Source organism: Anomaloglossus baeobatrachus, chromosome 8, assembly GCF_048569485.1.
Source record: "Anomaloglossus baeobatrachus isolate aAnoBae1 chromosome 8, aAnoBae1.hap1, whole genome shotgun sequence".
Taxonomy (NCBI): domain Eukaryota; kingdom Metazoa; phylum Chordata; class Amphibia; order Anura; family Aromobatidae; genus Anomaloglossus; species Anomaloglossus baeobatrachus.
This window is the reverse complement of record NC_134360.1, coordinates 150,960,634-150,985,675: the sequence shown is the minus strand read 5'-3', so window position 1 is coordinate 150,985,675 and position 25,042 is coordinate 150,960,634. Positions and strand designations below refer to the sequence as shown.

Below are 25,042 nucleotides of genomic sequence, written 5' to 3'. Positions count from 1 at the left end.
GCACATGCGACAGAAATCAGAGGAGTAGGGTGAATGCGGCCGGCGCGCTGCTGTGCGCGCGGCCATCTTGGATTTCTGGGAGGGCATCAGGGGGGGCACTTTGGCGACACCGGGGGACCGGAGGGGACCGGGGAGGAGATTTATCATGTTTGTTCATGCCAGATGGGAGATAAATAATTTTTTACCGGCGCTGTTATTTACTGTAACGTGATCATCGGTGTACGGTGTATACCTGTGATCACGTGAGCGGGGACCGGAAAAACCGTCCTGAATCATGATCTCCAGGGTCTCAGCTAGCCCTGAAACCCCGGAGATTTTCTGACGCTGGGGGGCGTTATTCACTTATTTCTGCCTGCTGTTTATAAATGGCAGATCAGAATAAGGCTACATTAACACGACCAATCCATTTTTGCGTGTCTGCAAAAAACAGTCCATTTTTTTTCATGGGTGCATCCGTGTGGCATCAGTTTCTGTTCCGTAGACGGTCCGTATGTCATCTGTTTGTCATCCGTGTGCCTTCCGTTTTTTTTGTGTACTGCAAAAAAACTGAAGGAGGGTAAATGCATAAATTTACCCAGGATCCATAGCTTCAACCTACATGAGGCGGTCACATGTTCACTCCAGTGCCATTTTCTACTGCTTTTCACAGCGTAGAGTGCTCTGGTTATTTTCTTGTGCTTGTAAACGTCATATCAGTCTTTTCTGTCATTATAATGGCAGAAAGACACATAATGTCCCACTCTCCTGCATTTTGTAATTTTGCACCCTTTGGTGCCTTTCATGTGGCACTAAGGGGTGCTTAGCTTTGTATTTAGCCAAAAAAAATGAAAAACAAAATGAAGTAGGGTTCCCCCTATTTTTGTAGCCAGCTAGGGTAAAGCAGACGGCTGCAGCCTGCAGACCACAGCTGGCAACCTCACCTTGGCTGGTAATCCAAAACTGAGGGCACCCCACGCTGTTATTTTAAATTAAATAAATAATTAAAAAAAAAAAACCACGTAGGGGTCCCCCCAAAATTGGATCACCAGCCAAGGTAAAGGAGACAGCTGGGGTCTGATATTCTCAGACTAGGGAGGTCCATGGTTATTGGACTCTCCCCAGCCTAAAAATAGCAGGCCGCAGCCACCCCAGAAGTGGTGCATCCATTAGATGTGCCAATCCTGGTGCTTCGCCCCAGCTCATCCCGCGTCCTGGTGCGGTGGCAAACGGGGTAATATATGGGGTTAATACCAGATGTGTAATGTCACCTGGCACCAAGCCCCGGGGTTGGTGAGGTCAGGCGTCTATCAGATACCCGACATCACCAACCCAGTCAGTAATAAAAAAAAATAGACGACAAACACATTTTTATTTGAAAAAACACTCCCCAATACATTCCCTCTTTAACCAATTTATTAGAAAGAAAAACAAATCCAGGTCTGGTGTAATCCAAGGGGTTGCCATGATGATCCACACTGTCCCAGTCAATGAGGAGCAGAATGTTCCCCATTGGCTGGGAGAGCAGTGCAGTGACCTGAGCTAACATCAGAAGGTCAGCCCAGGTCACTGCAGGGGATGACAAGTGCTGCTGTCAGCGAGGTACATTACCTGCGCTGATCTCCTGCACTGCTGACAGCACCTGTCACTGAGTTCAATGTCCGCCGCCTTCACAGCCAAGTATCGCGAGAGGCCCGTGACGTCACCGCTAGTCAGTCTCGGGTCGGAAGCGAGAGAAGGTGATGTGACAAGCGGCGGCCATGGAGGACAGTGACAGCGCTGAGATCGGGACTTCATCACCGCAGGTAAGCCGAGCGGGACCATGTGTGCAGAATGCAGTGTGCAGAGTGTGTGTGTGTGTGTGTGTGTACATGCCGCGTGCAGGAGGGGGTGGAGCGAGCTGAGCGGGGAAGTGTGGGCTTCCTGCACGTAACTAGGATAAACATCGGGTTACTAACCAGAGCGCTTTGGTTGGATACCCGATGTTTATCTTAGTTACCAGCTTCTGGCAGGCTGCCAGCGATGGCTCCTGCACACTGTAGCTGTAAAAAGCCCTGCTTTTTGCTGCTAGAACCGTTCTCGAACGTATCTAGAACTATCGAACTTTAGCAAAAAGCTCGAGTTCTAGTTCGATTTAGAACAGCCCCCAAAATCACTCGAACCGCGAACTGGAGAACCGCGAACCGTGAACCGCGCTCAACTCTACTTATAACCCTGGTTCAAACAACATTAAAGCCAATACCTTGTCCAAGAGTTTTCTGGGAAAGGAACCCTGTGAGGAACCTTTCGCCATACTTCAGCAGGGAGTGGTAATGTTGGCACTCAGTACTAATGTAGAAATTGCTAAGGCTCAAGGTGAGATGCCATCTGGTGTTCCTGTGAACAAGTCATTTGTTCCTCTGAATCTTTGTCTTAGGGTTCTAGGTAAACATCATGATTATGTTCTGGCTGGTCACCCTGGGGTTAAAGGTGCTCTGGATTGCATATTGTGTCACTTTTGATGGCCCCAGAATCCGAAGTTATGTGGTATCCTATGTGTCTGCGTGTGCCACATTTGCACATCTCACTCTCATCCCTTAGGATGTTTGCAGCTTTTGAGTGTTCCTAGTCAACCTTGGGCAGACATTTCCATGGACTTTATTATGGATTTACCTTCCTTTGCTGGTAATATGGTTATTTTGGTGGTGGTGGTGGATAAGTTTTCTAAGAGCCTATCAAACTCTGCGCTTACCTCCGCCCTGGTCTTAGTCGATGGGTCATTGGAAATTCAGGTATCTAAGGTAATTGATTCTCATTTTGTCTGCCATTCATTACAGTACTTGGATGATTGCCAAGGTTATGTTACTGAGGAGAGGACTTGGGTACCAGCCTCATATATCTATGTGGAGCATTTGGTTAGGTCATTTCATCATCTCCATCCAGAGATACCAGGTGCGGAGGGCCCACAGGTCCCTTGTAGAGGGTGGCATACTGTTACATGGAGTTTTGCACAAACTTTGCCTACTGTCAGGGCTAGAGATGAGCGAACCGGTCCCGGTTCGGCTCGAGGTCGGTTCGCCGAACGGACCTCCCGTTCGAGTTCGGCTCGTCGAACGTTCGACGAACCGAACTCGAGCCAATAGGAAACAATGGCAGGCAATCACAAACACAGTAAAACACCTAGAAAACACCCTCAAAGGTGTCCAAAAGGTGACAAACAACTCAAACACATTGGAAAGTGACAAGGACATATACTCATGCGAAAACAAAACAGCTGGACAAGGAAAAAGAGGAGGACACACAGATATAGGCATGGCACGCCATTTTAAAATCATGTAAAACACCGCAAGGTGACTCCAAGCATAGTCTCCCTTTTTTTCCAAAAATTGGGCCCCACACCCACCCACCCATTCAGTGGCAGCAGTTGGGCCCCAGTTGTACAATTCACAGCTAGATTTGCAGCAAGCACATTCAAAAATACGCCATTCTTATCCGTCCCCAGGATGACACCGGGGTAGGTAGCAAAGTCTTTCCTGATCCCAGCTCTGTTCATCTTGGCTTCTTTTAAAAACACAGCAAGCAAGGGTTACTCCAAGCGGAGTCTCCCTTTTTTTCCAAAAATTGGGCCCCACACACACCCACCCATTCAGTGGCAGCACTTGTGCCCTAGTTGTACACTTCACAGCTAGATTTGCATCAAGCACATTCAAAAATACGCCATTCTTATCCGTCCCCAGGATGACACCGGGGTAGGTAGATAAAGTCTTTGCTGACCCATGACTTGTTCATCTTGGCTTCTTTTAAAAACAATGTAAGCAAGGGTTACTCCAAGCGGAGTCTCCCTTTTTTTCCAAAAATTGGGCCCCACACACACCCACCCATTCAGTGGCAGCACTTGTGCCCTAGTTGTACACTTCACAGCTAGATTTGCATCAAGCACATTCCAAAATACGCCATTCTTATCCGTCCCCAGGATGACACCGGGGTAGGTAGATAAAGTCTTTGCTGACCCATGACTTGTTCATCTTGGCTTCTTTTAAAAACAATGTAAGCAAGGGTTACTCCAAGCGGAGTCTCCCTTTTTTTCCAAAAATTGTGCCCCACACACACCCACCCATTCAGTGGCAGCACTTGTGCCCTAGTTGTACACTTCACAGCTACATTTGCATCAAGCACATTCCAAAATACGCCATTCTTATCCGTCCCCAGGATGACACCGGGGTAGGTAGCAAAGTCTTTCCTGATCCCAGCTCTGTTCATCTTGGCTTCTTTTAAAAACACAGCAAGCAAGGGTTACTCCAAGCGGAGTCTCCCTTTTTATCCAAAAATTGGGCCCTACACACACCCACCCATTCAGTGGCAGCACTTGTGCCCTAGTTGTACACTTCACAGCTAGATTTGCATCAAGCACATTCCAAAATACGCCATTCTTATCCGTCCCCAGGATGACACCGGGGTAGGTAGCAAAGTCTTTCCTGATCCCAGCTCTGTTCATCTTGGCTTCTTTTAAAAACACAGCAAGCAAGGGTTACTCCAAGCGGAGTCTCCCTTTTTTTCCAAAAATTGGGCCCCACACACACCCACCCATTCAGTGGCAGCACTTGTGCCCTAGTTGTACACTTCACACCTAGATTTGCATCAAGCACATTCAAAAATACGCCATTCTTATCCGTCCCCAGGATGACACCGGGGTAGGTAGCAAAGTCTTTCCTGATCCCAGCTCTGTTCATCTTGGCTTCTTTTAAAAACACAGCAAGCAAGGGTTACTCCAAGCGGAGTCTCCCTTTTTTTCCAAAAATTGGGCCCCACACACCCACCCATTCAGTGGCAGCACTTGTGCCCTAGTTGTACACTTCACAGCTAGATTTGCATCAAGCACATTCAAAAATACGCCATAATTAACCGTCCCCAGCATGACACCGGGGTAGGTAGCAAAGTCTTTCCTGATCCCAGCTCTGTTCATCTTGGCTTCTTTTAAAAACAATGTAAGCAAGGGTTACTCCAAGCGGAGTCTCCCTTTTTTTCCAAAAATTGGGCCCCACACACACCCACCCATTCAGTGGCATCACTTGTGCCCTAGTTGTACACTTCACAGCTAGATTTGCATCAAGCACATTCCAAAATACGCCATTCTTATCCGTCCCCAGGATGACACCGGGGTAGGTAGCAAAGTCTTTCCTGATCCCAGCTCTGTTCATCTTGGCTTCTTTTAAAAACAATGTAAGCAAGGGTTACTCCAAGCGGAGTCTCCCTTTTTTTCCAAAAATTGGGCCCCACACACACCCACCCATTCAGTGGCAGCACTTGTGCCCTAGTTGTACACTTCACAGCTAGATTTGCATCAAGCACATTCAAAAATACGCCATTCTTATCCGTCCCCAGGATGACACCGGGGTAGGTAGCAAAGTCTTTCCTGATCCCAGCTCTGTTCATCTTGGCTTCTTTTAAAAACACAGCAAGCAAGGGTTACTCCAAGCGGAGTCTCCCTTTTTTTCCAAAAATTGGGCCCCACACACACCCACCCATTCAGTGGCATCACTTGTGCCCTAGTTGTACACTTCACAGCTAGATTTGCATCAAGCACATTCCAAAATACGCCATTCTTATCCGTCCCCAGGATGACACCGGGGTAGGTAGATAAAGTCTTTGCTGACCCATGACTTGTTCATCTTGGCTTCTTTTAAAAACAATGTAAGCAAGGGTTACTCCAAGCGGAGTCTCCCTTTTTTTCCAAAAATTGTGCCCCACACACACCCACCCATTCAGTGGCAGCACTTGTGCCCTAGTTGTACACTTCACAGCTACATTTGCATCAAGCACATTCCAAAATACGCCATTCTTATCCGTCCCCAGGATGACACCGGGGTAGGTAGCAAAGTCTTTCCTGATCCCAGCTCTGTGCATCTTGGATCATTTATAAAAAACACAGCAATCAAGGGTTACTCCAAGCGGAGTCTCCCTTTTTTTCCAAAAATTGGGCCCCACACACACCCACCCATTCAGTGGCAGCACTTGTGCCCTAGTTGTACACTTCACAGCTAGATTTGCATCAAGCACATTCCAAAATACGCCATTCTTTTCCGTCCCCAGGATGACACCGGGGTAGGTAGATAAAGTCTTTGCTGACCCATGACTTGTTCATCTTGGCTTCTTTTAAAAACAATGTAAGCAAGGGTTACTCCAAGCGGAGTCTCCCTTTTTTTCCAAAAATTGTGCCCCACACACACCCACCCATTCAGTGGCAGCACTTGTGCCCTAGTTGTACACTTCACAGCTACATTTGCATCAAGCACATTCCAAAATACGCCATTCTTATCCGTCCCCAGGATGACACCGGGGTAGGTAGCAAAGTCTTTCCTGATCCCAGCTCTGTTCATCTTGGCTTCTTTTAAAAACACAGCAAGCAAGGGTTACTCCAAGCGGAGTCTCCCTTTTTTTCCAAAAATTGGGCCCCACACACACCCACCCATTCAGTGGCAGCACTTGTGCCCTAGTTGTACACTTCACAGCTAGATTTGCATCAAGCACATTCCAAAATACGCCATTCTTATCCGTCCCCAGGATGACACCGGGGTAGGTAGATAAAGTCTTTGCTGACCCATGACTTGTTCATCTTGGCTTCTTTTAAAAACAATGTAAGCAAGGGTTACTCCAAGCGGAGTCTCCCATTTTTTCCAAAAATTGTGCCCCACACACCCACCCATTCAGTGGCAGCACTTGTGCCCTAGTTGTACACTTCACAGCTACATTTGCATCAAGCACATTCAAAAATACGCCATAATTAACCGTCCCCAGCATGACACCGGGGTAGGTAGCAAAGTCTTTCCTGATCCCAGCTCTGTTCATCTTGGCTTCTTTTAAAAACAATGTAAGCAAGGGTTACTCCAAGCGGAGTCTCCCTTTTTTCCAAAAATTGGGCCCCACACAGACACCTTATCAGTGGCAGCACTTGTGCCCTAGTTGCAAACAGGATGTTTTGATTTGCATCAAGCACATTCCAAATCAACAAGCATTTACTCTCCCCAGGATGACACAGGGGTAGTAAATTCCTTCTGGATCCATGACTTGTTCGTTTTGATGAACGTCAGTCTGTCCACATTGTCACTGGACAGACGCGTGCGCTTATCTGTCAGCACACACCCAGCAGCACTGAATACACGTTCAGAGACAACGCTGGCAGCTGGACACGACAAAATCTCCAAGGCGTAAGTTGCGAGCTCTGGCCATTTTTCTAGGTTTGAAGCCCAAAAGGAGCAAGGCTCCAGTTGCACAGTCATGGCATTGATGTTCATTTGGAGATACTCCTGTATCATCCTCTCCAGCCGTTGACTATGTGTCAGACTTGTTGTCTCTGGTGGCCTTGCAAAAGAGGGTCTAAAAAAATTATGAAAAGATTCCATAAAATTGCTGTTACCGGCACTAGATACGGTCCTACTGGTATGGGTAGACTGTTGAAGATGACGAGACCGTCCCATGTTTGTCAAGTTACAACTGGGAGATTCCCTCCCTGCACCTGCACGGTTGTTTGGTGGAAAAGCCGAGCTAAGATCGAGTAACAGCTTCTGCTGATACTCCTGCATACGTGCGTCCCTTTCTATGGCTGGAATTATGTCACAAAATTTGGACTTGTACCGGGGATCTAATAGTGTGGCAATCCAGTAGTCATCATCACTTCTAATTTTGACAATACGACTGTCATGTTGGAGGTAGTGCAACAAAAAGGCACTCATGTGTCTTGCGCAGCCATGCGGACCAAGTCCACGCTGTGTTTGTGGCATAGAGGTGCTACCCGTTCTTTCTTCCTCTGACATCTCCCCCCAACCTCTTTCAACTGAAATTTGACCAAGGTCTCCCTCATCCGCTGAGTCTTCCATGTCCATGGACAGTTCGTCCTCCATTTCTTCATGTTCTCCTGCACCTTGCTCAACATTTCGCCTGCTACTATGCGCCCTTGTCGATCCCTGTCCCCCATGGTCCCATGCCTGCTGCGTTGGTGATGATGAACGTCTGGACCTTGGTGATGTTGTTGTCCCTTGCGCATATGAATCCTCCTGTAGTTCCTCCCCTTCATGTTGTCCCACCCCCTGACTCCGAATAGTGTTTAGCGTGTGCTCCAGCATGTAAATGACTGGAATCGTCATGCTGATAATGGCATTGTCAGAGCTAAACATATTCGTCGCCATGTCGAAACTGTGCAGAAGGGTGATCTGCCCCACCTCTGCATCTCGTTGGCCCAGGCTATACGTCATGACGTATTGCACCAGGGCTCTGCGGTGCTGCCACAGTCGCTGTAACATGTGGAGAGTTGAATTCCAGCGTGTCGCCACATCGCATTTCAGGCGATGAACCGGCAGGCCGAAAGACTTCTGGAGCGATGCAAGTCGCTCTGCTGCGGCGCTGGAACGGCGGAAGTGAGCTGACAGTTTTCGTGCCCTGTTCAGAAGGCCATCTAGGCCGGGATAGTGTGTTAAAAATTGCTGGACGACAAGGTTCAACACGTGAGCCATACAAGGTACGTGTGTCACCTTGCCCAGGCGAAGTGCCACACCCAGGTTTGCAGCATTGTCGCACACGGCCTTACCAGGCTGCAGGTTGAGTGGAGACAACCATTTATTAAACTCGGACCGCAGAGCTGACCACAACTCCTCAGCTGTGTGACTCTTATTCCCAAGACATGTCAAGCTAAAGACCGCCTGATGCCGTTGCGCTCTGCTGCCAGCATAGTAATGAGGGGTGCGTGATTCCTTCTGCGCAGTGAGAACGCTGGTGGCCTGACCAGGCAGGCTTGGGGCGGAGGTGGAGGACCCAGATGAGGTGGAGGATGCAGAAGCTGTGGCGGAACTTGGACAGACATAGGATTGACACACAAGTCGTGGGGACGGCAAGACTTGTGCAGCAGACCCTTCACCATCTATCACCATAGTTACCCAGTGCCCAGTCAGCGACATGTAACGTCCCTGTCCATGCTTACTGGTCCAAGTATCGGTGGTGAAATGCACCCGTTCACACACAGAGTTTCTCAAGGAAGCGGTGATTTTGTGTGCGACATGCTGGTGTAGCGCGGGCACACCTTTCTTAGAGAAGTAGTGGCGACTAGGCATCTGGTACTGGGGCACAGCGACAGACATAAGGTCTCTAAAATCCTGTGTGTCCACTAGGCGGAAAGGCAGCATTTTGGTAGCCAACAGCTTACAGAGGGATAGAGTCAACCTCTTAGCTTTGTCATGGGTCGGAGGAAGTGGCCTTTTATTTGACCACATCTGAGGGACAGAGATCTGGCTGCTGTGTGTAGACGGTGTTGAGTAGGGTGTCCCTGGAAAAATGCAGGTTTGTGAGGAAAGTGCAGGCGGAGACATGATGTTGCCTTGATCCAACGTTGGTGCTATCAATGTCTGAGAGAGCTGTACACACTCACTTGTTTCCCCTTCCAAACCAACTGACGACCTTACAAGCAAACTGCCTGTTGCGGTTACAGTGGTGGAAGTTTTGCGTGGAAAAACAGGTGTGACAGCTGTCCCCACAGTCCTAGAAGATGAAGAGCGCGCGGATGCACTGGAAGGGGCGGGCGGTGGATGGTTCGCTCCGCTAGGCCGCATTGCAGCACGGTGAGCTTCCCACCGGGACTTATGATATTTATTCATGTGACGATTCATGGAAGAAGTTGTCAAACTGCTGAGGTTTTGACCTCTACTAAGAGAATCATGACAAATGTTACATATCACATGATTTGGGCGATCTTTTTCGATGTCAAAAAAGGACCAGGCTAGGCAAGGCTTAGAGGCCATGCAACCTGTTGATCCACCCCGAATAATGCTCATAGGCAGAGTGGTGGCTGAGGATGCAGTTGTAGACGTGCTACCAGTGCTCCGACTCTGTCCAGGAAGGCGCAAGGTAACTTCGTCGTCGGTTGCATCCTCCTCCACCGCCTCTGTTGACCTCCTCGAGTGCCTGACTGGGGGTTGACAGTAGGTGGGATCTAGAACGTCATCATCAATTGTTGTGTTTGCACTCCCCTCCCCCTCAGACCGAGCCTCTTCTTGCCCTGACCGAATATTTAAGTTGTCATCCCAATCGGGTATCTGCGTCTCATCTTCATCAGTATGTTCCTCATTGTCTATAACCACAGGTGTTACAGTTTGTGACAAAGGGTCAACATTATGCTCAGAAACTTGGTCCTCACGGCCTGAATCAGAGTCACAAAGGTTCTGGGCATCACTGCAGACCATTTCCTGTTCTGTACTCACTGTAGCTTGGGAGCAGACCTCTGATTCCCAGGCTATAGTGTGACTGAACAGCTCTGCAGACTCAGCCATCTCAGTTCCACCATACTGTGCAGGGCTGATGGAGACTTCAGAGCTAGGAGAAATCAAGTGTGATTGGGATGACAACTCAGAGGACTGGTGTTTTTTGGATGCGGTACTTGAAGTGGCTGAGAGGGCACTTGTTGGACCACTTGAGATCCATTCAAGCATTTTCCTTTTTTGCCCATCATCTACCTTTCTTCTTGTTGTTCGTGTCCGTAAAAAAGGGAGCACATCGGATTGTCCACGGTAAGTAGTAGACATCTTACTTTTGCTGGTAGATGGTCTATCTTCAGCAGATGATAATGGAGCTTTGCCACCTTCCCCACGGACAAAACCTTTTTTGCCTTTTCCACCACGCCTCTTCCCCTTTCCACCAGCATCTGTCATTTTGCCACTCATGTTGATTGCGACAAGATTGTGGACTGAAAATGTGGTAGTAAAAATTGAGAGGTGGTGAAGATTGCAGTGGTGGTCTAGCTTTATTAACAGCAGAATAATAAAGAATAAATATCCCTGACAATGCAACTTAGTTATAATTAGTTGGAGTGTGCAACGCAGGCAGATGCGCTCTGCAAATGTCTTGGCACTAGTGGGACTATAGCAAAGTCCAATAGCCACGTATAGGATGCCACTAGGTACACTGAGTGTTTGCTAGTATAATGGCTTAGTTATAATTAGTTGGAGTGTGCAACGCAGGCAGATGCGCTCTGCAAATGTCTTGGCACTAGTGGGACTATAGCAAAGTCCAATAGCCACGTATAGGATGCCACTAGGTACACTGAGTGTTTGCTAGTATAATGGCTTAGTTATAATTAGTTGGAGTGTGCAACGCAGGCAGACGTGCTGCAAATGTCTTGGCACTAGTGGGACTATAGCAAAGTCCAATAGCCACGTATAGGATGCCACTAGGTACACTGAGTGTTTGCTAGTATAATGGCTTAGTTATAATTAGTTGGAGTGTGCAACGCAGGCAGATGCGCTCTGCAAATGTCTTGGCACTAGTGGGACTATAGCAAAGTCCAATAGCCACGTATAGGATGCCACTAGGTACACTGAGTGTTTGCTAGTATAATGGCTTAGTTATAATTAGTTGGAGTGTGCAACGCAGGCAGATGCGCTCTGCAAATGTCTTGGCAATAGTGGGACTATAGCAAAGTCCAATAGCAACGTATAGGATGCCACTAGGTACACTGAGTGTTTGCTAGTATAATGGCTTAGTTATAATTAGTTGGAGTGTGCAACGCAGGCAGATGCGCTCTGCAAATGTCTTGGCACTAGTGGGACTATAGCAAAGTCCAATAGCCACGTATAGGATGCCACTAGGTACACTGAGTGTTTGCTAGTATAATGGCTTAGTTATAATTAGTTGGAGTGTGCAACGCAGGCAGATGCGCTCTGCAAATGTCTTGGCACTAGTGGGACTATAGCAAAGTCCAATAGCCACGTATAGGATGCCACTAGGTACACTGAGTGTTTGCTAGTATAATGGCTTAGTTATAATTAGTTGGAGTGTGCAACGCAGGCAGACGTGCTGCAAATGTCTTGGCACTAGTGGGACTATAGCAAAGTCCAATAGCCACGTATAGGATGCCACTAGGTACACTGAGTGTTTGCTAGTATAATGGCTTAGTTATAATTAGTTGGAGTGTGCAACGCAGGCAGACGTGCTGCAAATGTCTTGGCACTAGTGGGACTATAGCAAAGTCCAATAGCCACGTATAGGATGCCACTAGGTACACTGAGTGTTTGCTAGTATAATGGCTTAGTTATAATTAGTTGGAGTGTGCAACGCAGGCAGATGCGCTCTGCAAATGTCTTGGCACTAGTGGGACTATAGCAAAGTCCAATAGCCACGTATAGGATGCCACTAGGTACACTGAGTGTTTGCTAGTATAATGGCTTAGTTATAATTAGTTGGAGTGTGCAACGCAGGCAGATGCGCTCTGCAAATGTCTTGGCACTAGTGGGACTATAGCAAAGTCCAATAGCCACGTATAGGATGCCACTAGGTACACTGAGTGTTTGCTAGTATAATGGCTTAGTTATAATTAGTTGGAGTGTGCAACGCAGGCAGACGTGCTGCAAATGTCTTGGCACTAGTGGGACTATAGCAAAGTCCAATAGCCACGTATAGGATGCCACTAGGTACACTGAGTGTTTGCTAGTATAATGGCTTAGTTATAATTAGTTGGAGTGTGCAACACAGGCAGACGTGCTGCAAATGTCTTGGCACTAGTGGGACTATAGCAAAGTCCAATAGCCACGTATAGGATGCCACTAGGTACACTGAGTGTTTGCTAGTATAATGGCTTAGTTATAATTAGTTGGAGTGTGCAACGCAGGCAGACGTGCTGCAAATGTCTTGGCACTAGTGGGACTATAGCAAAGTCCAATAGCCACGTATAGGATGCCACTAGGTACACTGAGTGTTTGCTAGTATAATGGCTTAGTTATAATTAGTTGGAGTGTGCAACGCAGGCAGATGCGCTCTGCAAATGTCTTGGCACTAGTGGGACTATAGCAAAGTCCAATAGCCACGTATAGGATGCCACTAGGTACACTGAGTGTTTGCTAGTATAATGGCTTAGTTATAATTAGTTGGAGTGTGCAACGCAGGCAGACGTGCTGCAAATGTCTTGGCACTAGTGGGACTATAGCAAAGTCCAATAGCCACGTATAGGATGCCACTAGGTACAGTGAGTGTTTGCTAGTATAATGGCTTAGTTATAATTAGTTGGAGTGTGCAACGCAGGCAGATGCGCTCTGCAAATGTCTTGGCACTAGTGGGACTATAGCAAAGTCCAATAGCCACGTATAGGATGCCACTAGGTACACTGAGTGTTTGCTAGTATAATGGCTTAGTTATAATTAGTTGGAGTGTGCAACGCAGGCAGACATGCTGCAAATGTCTTGGCACTAGTGGGACTATAGCAAAGTCCAATAGCCACGTATATGATGCCACTAGGTGCACTGAGTGTTTGCTAGTATAATGGCTTAGTTATAATTAGTTGGAGTGTGCAACGCAGGCAGATGCGCTCTGCAAATGTCTTGGCACTAGTGGGACTATAGCAAAGTCCAATAGCCACGTATAGGATGCCACTAGGTACACTGAGTGTTTGCTAGTATAATGGCTTAGTTATAATTAGTTGGAGTGTGCAACGCAGGCAGATGCGCTCTGCAAATGTCTTGGCACTAGTGGGACTATAGCAAAGTCCAATAGCCACGTATAGGATGCCACTAGGTACACTGAGTGTTTGCTAGTATAATGGCTTAGTTATAATTAGTTGGAGTGTGCAACGCAGGCAGACGTGCTGCAAATGTCTTGGCACTAGTGGGACTATAGCAAAGTCCAATAGCCACGTATAGGATGCCACTAGGTACACTGAGTGTTTGCTAGTATAATGGCTTAGTTATAATTAGTTGGAGTGTGCAACGCAGGCAGATGCGCTCTGCAAATGTCTTGGCACTAGTGGGACTATAGCAAAGTCCAATAGCCACGTATAGGATGCCACTAGGTACACTGAGTGTTTGCTAGTATAATGGCTTAGTTATAATTAGTTGGAGTGTGCAACGCAGGCAGATGCGCTCTGCAAATGTCTTGGCACTAGTGGGACTATAGCAAAGTCCAATAGCCACGTATAGGATGCCACTAGGTACACTGAGTGTTTGCTAGTATAATGGCTTAGTTATAATTAGTTGGAGTGTGCAACGCAGGCAGACGTGCTGCAAATGTCTTGGCACTAGTGGGACTATAGCAAAGTCCAATAGCCACGTATAGGATGCCACTAGGTACACTGAGTGTTTGCTAGTATAATGGCTTAGTTATAATTAGTTGGAGTGTGCAACGCAGGCAGACGTGCTGCAAATGTCTTGGCACTAGTGGGACTATAGCAAAGTCCAATAGCCACGTATAGGATGCCACTAGGTACACTGAGTGTTTGCTAGTATAATGGCTTAGTTATAATTAGTTGGAGTGTGCAACGCAGGCAGATGCGCTCTGCAAATGTCTTGGCACTAGTGGGACTATAGCAAAGTCCAATAGCCACGTATAGGATGCCACTAGGTACACTGAGTGTTTGCTAGTATAATGGCTTAGTTATAATTAGTTGGAGTGTGCAACGCAGGAAGATGCGCTCTGCAAATGTCTTGGCACTAGTGGGACTATAGCAAAGTCCAATAGCCACGTATAGGATGCCACTAGGTACACTGAGTGTTTGCTAGTATAATGGCTTAGTTATAATTAGTTGGAGTGTGCAACGCAGGCAGATGCGCTCTGCAAATGTCTTGGCACTAGTGGGACTATAGCAAAGTCCAATAGCCACGTATAGGATGCCACTAGGTACACTGAGTGTTTGCTAGTATAATGGCTTAGTTATAATTAGTTGGAGTGTGCAACGCAGGCAGATGCGCTCTGCAAATGTCTTGGCACTAGTGGGACTATAGCAAAGTCCAATAGCCACGTATAGGATGCCACTAGGTACACTGAGTGTTTGCTAGTATAATGGCTTCGTTATAATTAGTTGGAGTGTGCAATGCAGGCAGATGCGCTCTGCAAATGTCTTGGCACTAGTGGGACTATAGCAAAGTCCAATAGCCACGTATAGGATGCCACTAGGTACACTGAGTGTTTGCTAGTATAATGGCTTAGTTATGAGTTGGAGTGTGCAGAGGACAAGAGGGTACAGTGCCAGGATTGTGGTGCTCTGGGTAGAGGAATGGAAGCCTGCCTTTCTATTCCCTCCTAATGGTGAAATGCAGGGAGGAAATCCCTGACCTTGGCTGCACAGACGCTGGCGCTGTTTTCAGGACCTGTCACCTTAACTCTGACCCTGCCGCTTTGAGCCCTTAAAAGGACTGCTATAAAGTGCTCTCCCTATGCTGTCTAGCGCTGTGTATGCAGCGCATACAGCTGTATCAGCGATAGGACTCAGGATGACGGAGCTGCGACAGTGATGTCTGACACCAAAGACGCAGAAGGCAGATAATGGCGTCCGTGAAGAAAATGTCCGGTTTTATAATGCAGGGACATGTGACATGCAGATCCTATCACACATGCCGTTGCTTCTCTGGCTCAAAGTCCACTTAGCTGTGTGTGTGTCTGTGATTGGCTGACATGCTGGCCCGCCCCACAAGACGCGCGCGCTTAGGGAAGGAAGACAAGAAAAAAAAAAAAAAATGGCGATCGCCATTATAGAAACAGCAGTGATCTGAAGGCGCTGTTCATGCACACTATACACTGAAATGTGATAATAGTTTGATTCACAGAGTGACTTACACTATTACAGCAGAAACCAAGCTATGATTTAGCTGTTTTTTGGCTGCTAGAACCGTTCTCGAACGTTTCTAGAACTATCGAGCTTTTGCAAAAAGCTCGAGTTCTAGTTCGATCTAGAACATGCCCCAAAATCACTCGAGCCTAGAACTGGAGAACCACGAACCACGAACCGCGCTCAACTCTAGTCAGGGCAGCATCGGTCTCTGATCACATTGCAGATTATGACACTCTGTCCAATGGTTTCTTTGGTGTCTGCGATCAACACAGGCATACTCGGGTGTCAACCTGCTGTGTGCTGATTAATAGGCAGGCTAGCAACATTTATTCTCTGCTAGTCTGCTTGTAATACTCCTTGAACACATGTGGTGGAGAAGCTAATCACATATGCTCCTATCCTATGATATCTTCTACCCATGCCAGCTATAGGTTTTTCTGTGTTGGTCTGTGAGCTTTGATGTCCCAGGCTTTCTGGTGAAATTGTTATTTTTTGCTTGAAGCAGTTGTAGAGATTTCCCCTGTTGTCTTGTTGCTTCCTTCCTGCTCTTGTTTTCCTCCTAATACCTTATAGCCTTATACCTTTGTGTTTGCAAGTTATGTGCCAGAGTTTTGGTCTTTTCTGTCTGTCTACTTTTGTGGGTTTCATCTCACTCCTGTCTTATCCCTCCCTGGGGGAGGGGGTGGGAGTATCAGATCAGGACTGGTCAGGTGCCAGGCCAGAAAGGAGGTTCTGGCCTCTCCACCATTAGGAGTATCCCTGAGGGTAGTTATAGCTTAGGGTCCAGTAGCTTGAGGGTCAGCAAAGGAGTCCCAATTTCCTGCTATCCCATAGTCATTGTGAGTCTTCACACTGAGAATAATTTCATTCTCTTGGGTTTACTGGGAATGTTTCTTGTGGTGGGATGCAGATCTGAACAGTTGTCATCATCCTATTAAATGGATAAAAATTAGTGTTTGGGTATGCTTTATTCGAGATGGAGTAAATGATTAGCCTAAGGTGTGGAAGAGATGTAGCACCTCACGGGAACGTGGGGTACTCGTCACGGGCCAATGGTTTCTTGGGGTTGCTGTGACTGGCTTGACCCGGCTCTGTGGCCCCGTCGACTACAAGAAAAGACAAAAAAACAGGTGTCCAATGTAAATGGAGATGGAAGGAGGGCAACGGGTCTCTAGAAAGCATGTCGTTAGTTGCAGTGGCGACTGGGTCTCGGCCTCCTCTGCCGCAGACCCTTCCTGTGACTTTTCCTCTGCCAGGAGCGGTGTTGGATGGGAATGGGAGATGCTTCGCAGCGTCACCCATGGTGTGCGGCCATGAATTAGCCGCCACTGCAGAATCTCTCTCCAGGGCAGGTGTTGGGTGCAGCCAGGATGGTATCGCTCCCCACAGGTGGAGCGGGATTACCCCGGGAGGTTGGTGAGAATGGGGCTGCAGTCCACAGGAGTGCCGGAGCGTAGGCGGCGGCATTTACTCACAGAATCACCGGGTGCGGGTTTCAGATGCTTTTATTCTTTGGTTAGGATGGTATCGCACCCCAGGTGCTGGTCCTCACCGTCAGAGACTCCGGTCGATCCTTGGCAGGTCAGAGGTCTGGGAATGTCTGGTAATTGGTGGGCTTTCTCCTCAGTGCACAATTCTGTACTTGCTGGGTCCTCGTGGCCTGAAGCATCTTGGGATCTCCTCCTGCTCTCTCTCCCACTCTCTGTCTTGGCCCATATGGCAGGCAGCTTGAACCTCTCTATGGCCTGGACCTCAGTCCCCGTTCCCGGGTTCCCTCTTTGCTGCTGTGTCCCGGACACTAACATCGGTGAGGTCCTTGATGGTCCTCTCACCGGGCAGATTTTTATCAGGTGAGCATCTTCCTGAACCGGCCCTAGTGACACCTGGAGGATCCGGTACCAGTAATCGTAGGCTAAAGGAGTATGGTCGTCAGGGAGAATATGGTGAAGTACTCATGGGACTGAGCACAGGCGGGGTACGGAACCCGCCTGTGCTCAGTCCCGTGAGTACTTCACCATATTCTCCCTGACGACCATACTCCTTTAGCCCACGATTACTGGTACCGGATCCTCCAGGTGTCACTAGGGCCGATCTTGCTCCCCTCTGCAGAAGACTCCTGCAGAGGTTGGTGCAGTGTTAAATCCCAGATGGTTCTGTTCTGCCTCCCTGAGGGGTGCCTGGCAGCAACCCCTCAGGGAGCTGCTCCACAGCATGTCTACTCTGTCTCTGTCTGACTGGAACTCTGCCCTGACTTCCTGTCTGCTTTGTAACTTAACTCCTACTCATGCCAGCACCTTTGCAAGGATCCAGATCATTGTTATGGTGACCTGGAGTTCCCCTAGTGCCTGGGCCTGCTAGGAACTGGCTGAGTGACTTCCTGATTGTGTTTAGATGAGCTATATGAGCTGTGTAAACTTACCAGGTTAACTTCTTCTTTCCAGGAAGGATATAATGATATACCCTGTAGCGACCAGTCTCAGGGGTGCTACAGATACGTTTTATTTTATCTTTTTTATTTTGCCTTATAAACAAGTCATTATACAGTAAAAAATGTTTTCTACCATTTTTGTCCTGTATAATCCATTTTATCTTTGGCTTGGTATGTTTTATTGTCAGTTGGCAAAAGTGGCTTAATACTCTGACAACATTATTCCCAGCAGTGACGTGGGAGTCAGAGATTCATCCAGTCTGTTTCCATTCCATTTGAGTGCTTTTTCCATCCATTTCAGCGATTTTTACTGCCTCCTAGACTTCCCGTGAGACTCTTTCAACTCGAGTTTCCCATTGACTTCCAATATACTCGTTACTCAAGTCAAGCACCAAAGCGTCTGACTTGCTTGATTCCAGTAATAAGCACCAGAGCAATTAAGTGCTTGCTCATCACTAGTACACACATTAAAAATATTTACATATTGTCACATAACAAAAGCCCCATGGTCCATAAGGTCTCTGCTGATGATACACCTAATAATATCCCCCTACACAGTATACAGTATACATGATAAACAAACTTTAATAAATCAAATCAATAATAAATATTAAAGCCACAGTTAACTAAAAAGGAAAAAGATAAAAAATACTAAAAAGTACTATATAGAATAGTAGACAATATACATAAAATGTACAGTCATGGCCAAATCTACAGTCATGGCCCAAAGTTTTGAGAATGCTACAAATATTAATTTTTACAAAGTCTACTGCTTAAGTTTTTCTAATGGCAATTTGCATATACTCCAGAATGTCATAAAGAGTGATCAGCTTAACAGCAATTACTTGCAAAGTCAATATTGGCTAAGAAAATGAACTTCAACCCCCAAAACACATTTCAACATCATTGCATTCCTGCCTTAAAAGGAGCAGCTAACATTATTTTAGTGATTGTTCCATTAACACAGGTGTGGGTGTTGATGAGGACAGGGCTGGCGATCAATCAGTCATGATTAAGTAAGAATGACACCACTGGACACTTTAAAAGGAGGCTGGTGCTTGGTATCATTGTTTCTCTTCAGTTAACCATGGTTATCTCTAAAGAAACACGTGCTCTGCACAAAAATGGCCTAACAGGGAAGAGTATCGCAGCTACAAAGATTGCACCTCAGTCAACAATCTTTCGCATCATCAAGAACTTCAAGGAGAGAGCTTCAATTGTTGCCAAAAAGGCTCCAAGGTGCCCAAGAAGGACCAGCATACACCAGGACCATATATTAAAACTGTTTCAGCTGCAGGATCGGACTACTAGCAGTGCCGAGCTAGCTCAGCAATGGCAGCAGGCTGGTGTGAGTGCTTCTGCACACACTGTGAGGTGGAGACTGCTTGAGCAAGGCCTGGTTTCAAGGAGGGCAGTAAAGAAGCCACTTCTCTCCAGAAAAAACATCAGGGACCGACTGATATTCTGCAAAAGGTACAGGGAGTGGACTGCTGAGGACTGGGGTAAAATCATTTTCTCAGATGAATCCCCTTTTCAATTGTTTGGGACATCTGGAAAACAGCTTATTAGGAGAAGAAGAGGTTAGTGCTACCACCAGTCTTGTCTCATGCCAACTGTTAAGCATCCTGAAACGATTCATGTGTGGGGTTGCTTCTCAGCCAAGGGAATCAGCTCACTCACAGTCTTGCCTAAAAACACAGCCATGAATAAAGAATGGTACCAGAATGTCCTCCAAGAGCAACTTCTCCCAACTGTCCAAGAGCAGTTTGGCACCCAACAATGCCTTTTCCAGCATGATGGAGAACCTTGCCATAAAGCAAAGGTGATCACTAAATGGCTCATGGAACAAAACATAGAGATTTTGGGTCCATGGCCTGGAAACTCCACAGATCTTAATCCCATTGAGAACTTGTGGGCAATCATCAAGAGACGGGTGGACAAACAAAAACCAACAAATTCTGGCAAAATGCAAGCATTGCTTATGCAAGAATGGACAGCTATCAGTCAGGATTTGGTCCAGAAGTTGATTGAGAGCATGCCAGGGAGAATTGCAGAGGTCCTGAAGAAGAAGGGTCAACACTGCAAATATTGACTTGCTGCATTAACTCATTCTAACTGTCAATATAACATTTTGGTACTCATAATATGATTGCAATTATATTTCTGTATGTGATGTAAACATCAGACAAACACAATTAAAAACCAGAGGGCAACAGATCATGGGAAAATAGAATTTTGGTGTCATTCTCAAAACTTTTGGCCATGATTGTAGATAATAATTTAGATGCAGTCGTCAATTTCTGATAGCTGCATTTAAATGGAGATGTAGTTGGTGTATTTGTGTATATTGGCTATAATTGGCCCCTCACAATGTGTTTTTGGGGTGCTGGTGGGTTAAAATGGGAGGTAGGGGTTTGCTGAAGACCCCCATGGCTGACATCTTGGTATTTTAGTGAAGCATACATCCCAATTTTTACAAAACAGGGACAAACTATGTGGCGCATTACACAGGACCTGTCAAATTTTGACCATGCTCCTGGCCACACCGTTTTAACATTTTTCTACCCTGGCAGAAAGAGATGTCAGGGGGGACAGTGGCAGTGAGTGTCTTTCACACCTGGGACTGCAGGGCATAGACTCAAATCCAGAACTATCTCTATGTATCTGGGCTGGCTGGGACCTATGGATGGTTTTTGTTTGTTTACTCAGAGTAGCAACCCTTATGTTCCTATTTTTATGTAGGTTTCACTATAAGGGCATGTGTGCACGTGTGCGTATTGAATGCATTTATGCTGCATATTGCACTGCAGCGTAAATGCATGCGTCCTGCGTCCCCTGCACAATCTATGAAGATTGTGCATAATCCATCCGCACGATGCTTTTTTGAACACAGCGATTTGGATGCTGAAATTTTGATCCAAATCGGTGCGTTCAAAAATGCAGCATGTCACTTCTATTGTGCGCTTTGGATGCAGCTCCCAGTCTGTCTATGGAGAGGCAGCATCCAGAGGGATTTTTTCTGCTGAAACACTGCATCCATTACACAGTGTTTCTGCAGCGATTTGCAGCGCACATGTGCTGACAAATCGTTGCAGAAATTTCAGCATGTACGTGCGAACACAGCCTTAGGCCAGTAAAAACGTAGCGTTTTTTCATGCGTTTCCGCAGCTTTTTGAGCTGCAGCGTTTTAGTGCAAAATTGCATGCATTTTGATTTCCAGGCAAAGTCTATGGAAAATAGGGCTTTCTTGTGCGCACAATGTTTTTAAAAACGCAGCATTTTTGGTGTCAAAAATGTGTCAAAATCGCTGCGTTTGAACAAGCAACTTGTCAATTGTTTTTGCCATTTTGGCTGTGTTTTGATAACATTAGAGTCAATGAGAAATATCAATACGCATCCTAAAAGAAATTTCTAGCATTTTACATGCTTTTTGGATGCATGCTTTTTTGTCAAAAATAAAAGCATGCGTTTTTGGCATTATAGTGAGGTCAAGAGGTTTCCATTTGCCCTCACATCCATTCCGACGTTAAAAAAAGAATTAAACAATACTTTTACTTTATTTTGAACATAATTATTAAATCTCATTAATCATTTTCCGTAAATTATCATTACAGTGTATGATTTAAAGGTTATTATTTTATTTTTTTTGTCAATTTTTTTCCTACTGTTTGAATGGTCAAACTTTATTTATTAGTGTATTTGTATTGAAAACGCATCTCAATTTTAGCACTGAAAATGCATGTAAAACGCGGTCAAAACGCGGCAAAAACGCTTGCGTATTTCCTGCGTTTATGTGGTCAAAACCAAATTTAACAAAGACAATTTCTGCCAGAGAATACATTTTCTTCAGCAAGTTACTCAATGCAACGTGCGCACATAGCCTTAAAGGTCCTGATTTTTCGAGTCTGTAAAGCCAGGTTCACACGTTACTTAAATTCTGTTTTTCTTCTCTGGGTATTATATTTTTGCTGTACTTCTTTATTTTGGTGGCGATTTAAAGCAGCGTTATTAATGTTTTTTTGTTAAGGTGCAGTTTTGTGGTTTTGCCGTGGTTTTTGCCGTGGGTGCGGTATTCTGCCAGAGGGTGAGGATTTTTCTTAAGAAAAGTCCATTTTCTAGTGTGCACATAGCCTAAAGGCCGCTTAACACGCTGCGATATCGGGACCGATATCGCTAGCGAGGGTACCCGCCCCCATCGGTCGTGCGACATGGGCAAATCGCTGCCTGTGGTGCACAACATCGCCCAGACCCGTCACACTACTTACCTGCCTTGCAACGTTGCTGTGACCGGCAAACTGCCTCCTTTCTAAGGGAGCGGTTCGTTCAGCGTCACAGCGACGTCACAGCTGCATCACTGAACCGCCGTTCAATAGAAGCGGAGGGGCGGAGATGAGCGGGATAAACATTCCAACCACCTCCTTCCTTCCGCATTGCGGCCAGGAGGCAGGTAAGGAGAAGTTCCTCGTTCCTGCGGTGTCACACATACCGATGTGTGCTGCCGCAGGAACGAGGAACAACTTCGTTACTGCTGCAGCAACGATATTTGAGAATGGACCCCCATGTCACCGATGAGCGATTTTGCACGTTTTTGCAACGATGCAAAATCACTCAAAGGTGTCACACGCAACGGCATCGCTACAGCGACCGGATGTGCGTCACAAAATTCATGACCCCAACGAGATCGCTGTAGCGATCTCGTAGCATGTGAAGCCCGCTTTAGAAATGTTCCTTCTTTGAGTTTTTGAGATCTTAATTTCCTAAAGTGGCTTTAAAGAGTTTTTGAAGTATTTTTGATGTTTTTTCCTGAAGCATTTTTTAAAACTTTTTCAGGCTGTGCCTAATTTGGAGCAGATTCTATCAGGAGAGTCACTTTCCTTTTTCTTCAGCAGACATGTTTTTAAAAGCCAGAAAGAAAATGCTCAAAACAGTGAATTGAACACAAGCAAAATGGTTTTACAATAGAAATAAATAAGAAAACTCTTTCAAGTGTAATTGAAGCAATTTTTTTACATGTTGTTTAAGCGGATATAAAAAATAAACTCATCATTAAATAATCTCCCCTTGCACATATCCTTTGGAAAACAAAGGTATAATTAACAGTCTTGTGTTTCACGTCTAACATTTTTGGAAACAGTGCTGCACTTTTTGAGAACACGTTTGAGCCAAAAACAGAATTGTATGTAAAAGTAATGTGGAATTGAAATAATGTGGAAATATTCTTCCCAATCCCGCTGGATCTATTTCTGACCACAGCTAGAAAACTGAAGTGACATTCTCCAAATAATGCTTAATTGTAAAACAACCCTTATAGCTGAATTGTACCTTGTCTTCATGAAAAACAAAAAGCTAATGAAAAGTGAGCTGATGACTTACCTCTCTCCGGCATTATAGCTGCACAACAAAATGCTGCGCACAGAAGCAGAATGAAGAATTGTATCACAGACATCCTGAGGTTCCCAGCACAGTTGTGTCTCCAGCTTACTGCCTTTCTCTCCACGGCTCAATGAATGCAGCAGTGAGATGAAATTTAAAACGTATCACCTTGTTTCTTACTTCTTGTTTTTTACTGCAATTGTTGAAACTAACCATCTACTGATGATGCAAGAGCAAATAGTACATAGGTTACCTAACATTTCTGCAGAAATCATTTGATCCATCTGAAAACATTTACTGCTTAAACAAAGGTCACATTTATTTGCACTCTGGAATTGAACATTTACACCAAAAATACAAGACAAAAAGGATGGAAAATGTGCTAAACCGTGACATAAAATAATAAGATTTATCCCCTAATCTTTAAAGGGGTTTACCAGTTTCACAAAACTCCATGCTACTGTGAAGAAAATATATCAGTGTATTGGAAATGTATGACAGTAGCAGTAAAGTAACACTGGTTTAAAGGCCCAGTCACACATAACGAATTACCAGTAGAGATGAGCGAACCGGTCGCGGTTCGGCTCGAGTTCGGTTCGCCGAACTGAGGTCTCGTTTGAGTTCGGTTCAACGAACCGGTTCGGCGAACCACTCGAACCGCATAGGAAACAATGGGAGGCAATCACAAACACATAAAAACACCTAGAAAACACCCTCAAAGGTGTCCAAAAGGTGACAAACAACTCACAACACAACACAAACACATGGGAAAGTGACAAGGACATATACTCATGCAAAAACAAAAGATCTGGACAAGGAAAAAGAGGAGGAGACACAGATATATGAGTATATGCAAGGAAACATCGATGTCATTACTGTGCAACTTGAGCCCTGCTCATTTTAGGCTTCCAATCTGGATAAATTGCCTGAGCTCACCACGTACGCCTTGGGGATCTTGTCGTGTCCTGCAGCCAGCTTTCTTTCGGAACCTGTATTCAGTGCTGCTGGGGGTCTGCTGGCAGATAAGCACACGCATCTGTCCACTGACAATGTGGACATGGCTCTCAGAGGACTTTTCTTCCCCTGGGTCATCCAGGGGAGGTGAAAGGCACGCATACTTTTGAGAGTGCTTCATGCAAAGCATATTTTTCATTTTGAAAAGGTGGATCAACTGATGCCAGTCAAGTGGTGTGTGTGTGGCCCAATTAGTGGCAACGAGGGAGACTGTGGTTGGAGCCCCCTCCCTGTGTTTCTAAAAGAACCAAGATGAACAAGTCATGGCTCTCAGAGGACTTTTCTTCCCCTGGGTCAGCCAGGGGACGCAAAAGGCACACATATTTTTGAGAGTGCTTCATGCATAGCATCTTTTTCATTTGGAAAAGGGGGATCAACTGATGACAGTCAAGTGGGGTGTGTGTGGCCCAATTAGTGGCAACAAGGGAGACTGTGGTTGGAGTCCCCTCGCTGTGTTTCTAAAAGAACCAAGATGAACAAGTCATGGCTCTCAGAGGACTTTTCTTCCCCTGGGTCAGCCAGGGGACGCGAAAGCCACGCATATTTTTGAGAGTGCTTCATGCAAAGCATCTTTTTCATTTTGAAAAGGGGGATCAACTGATGACAGTCAAGTGCGGTGTGTGTGGCCCAATTAGTGGCAACGAGGGAGACTGTGGTTGGAGTCCCCTCGCTGTTTTTTTACATGATTTTCGAAGTGC

At 46.1% G+C, this 25,042-nt stretch overlaps 1 protein-coding gene across 1 annotated transcript in view; it reads right to left on the bottom strand.

Moving 5' to 3' along the window:
* The window catches only part of LOC142250051 (complement factor H-related protein 4-like), a 605,766-nt gene extending 582,360 nt beyond the window's left edge, over positions 1-23,406 (bottom strand). Inside the window, exon 1 of the mRNA XM_075322112.1 lies at positions 23,331-23,406. Within this exon, the coding sequence (XP_075178227.1) occupies positions 23,331-23,403 (73 nt within the window). The 5' untranslated portion in view covers positions 23,404-23,406. The remainder of the gene's footprint in view (positions 1-23,330) is intronic.
* Positions 23,407-25,042: the final 1,636 nt, after the last annotated feature.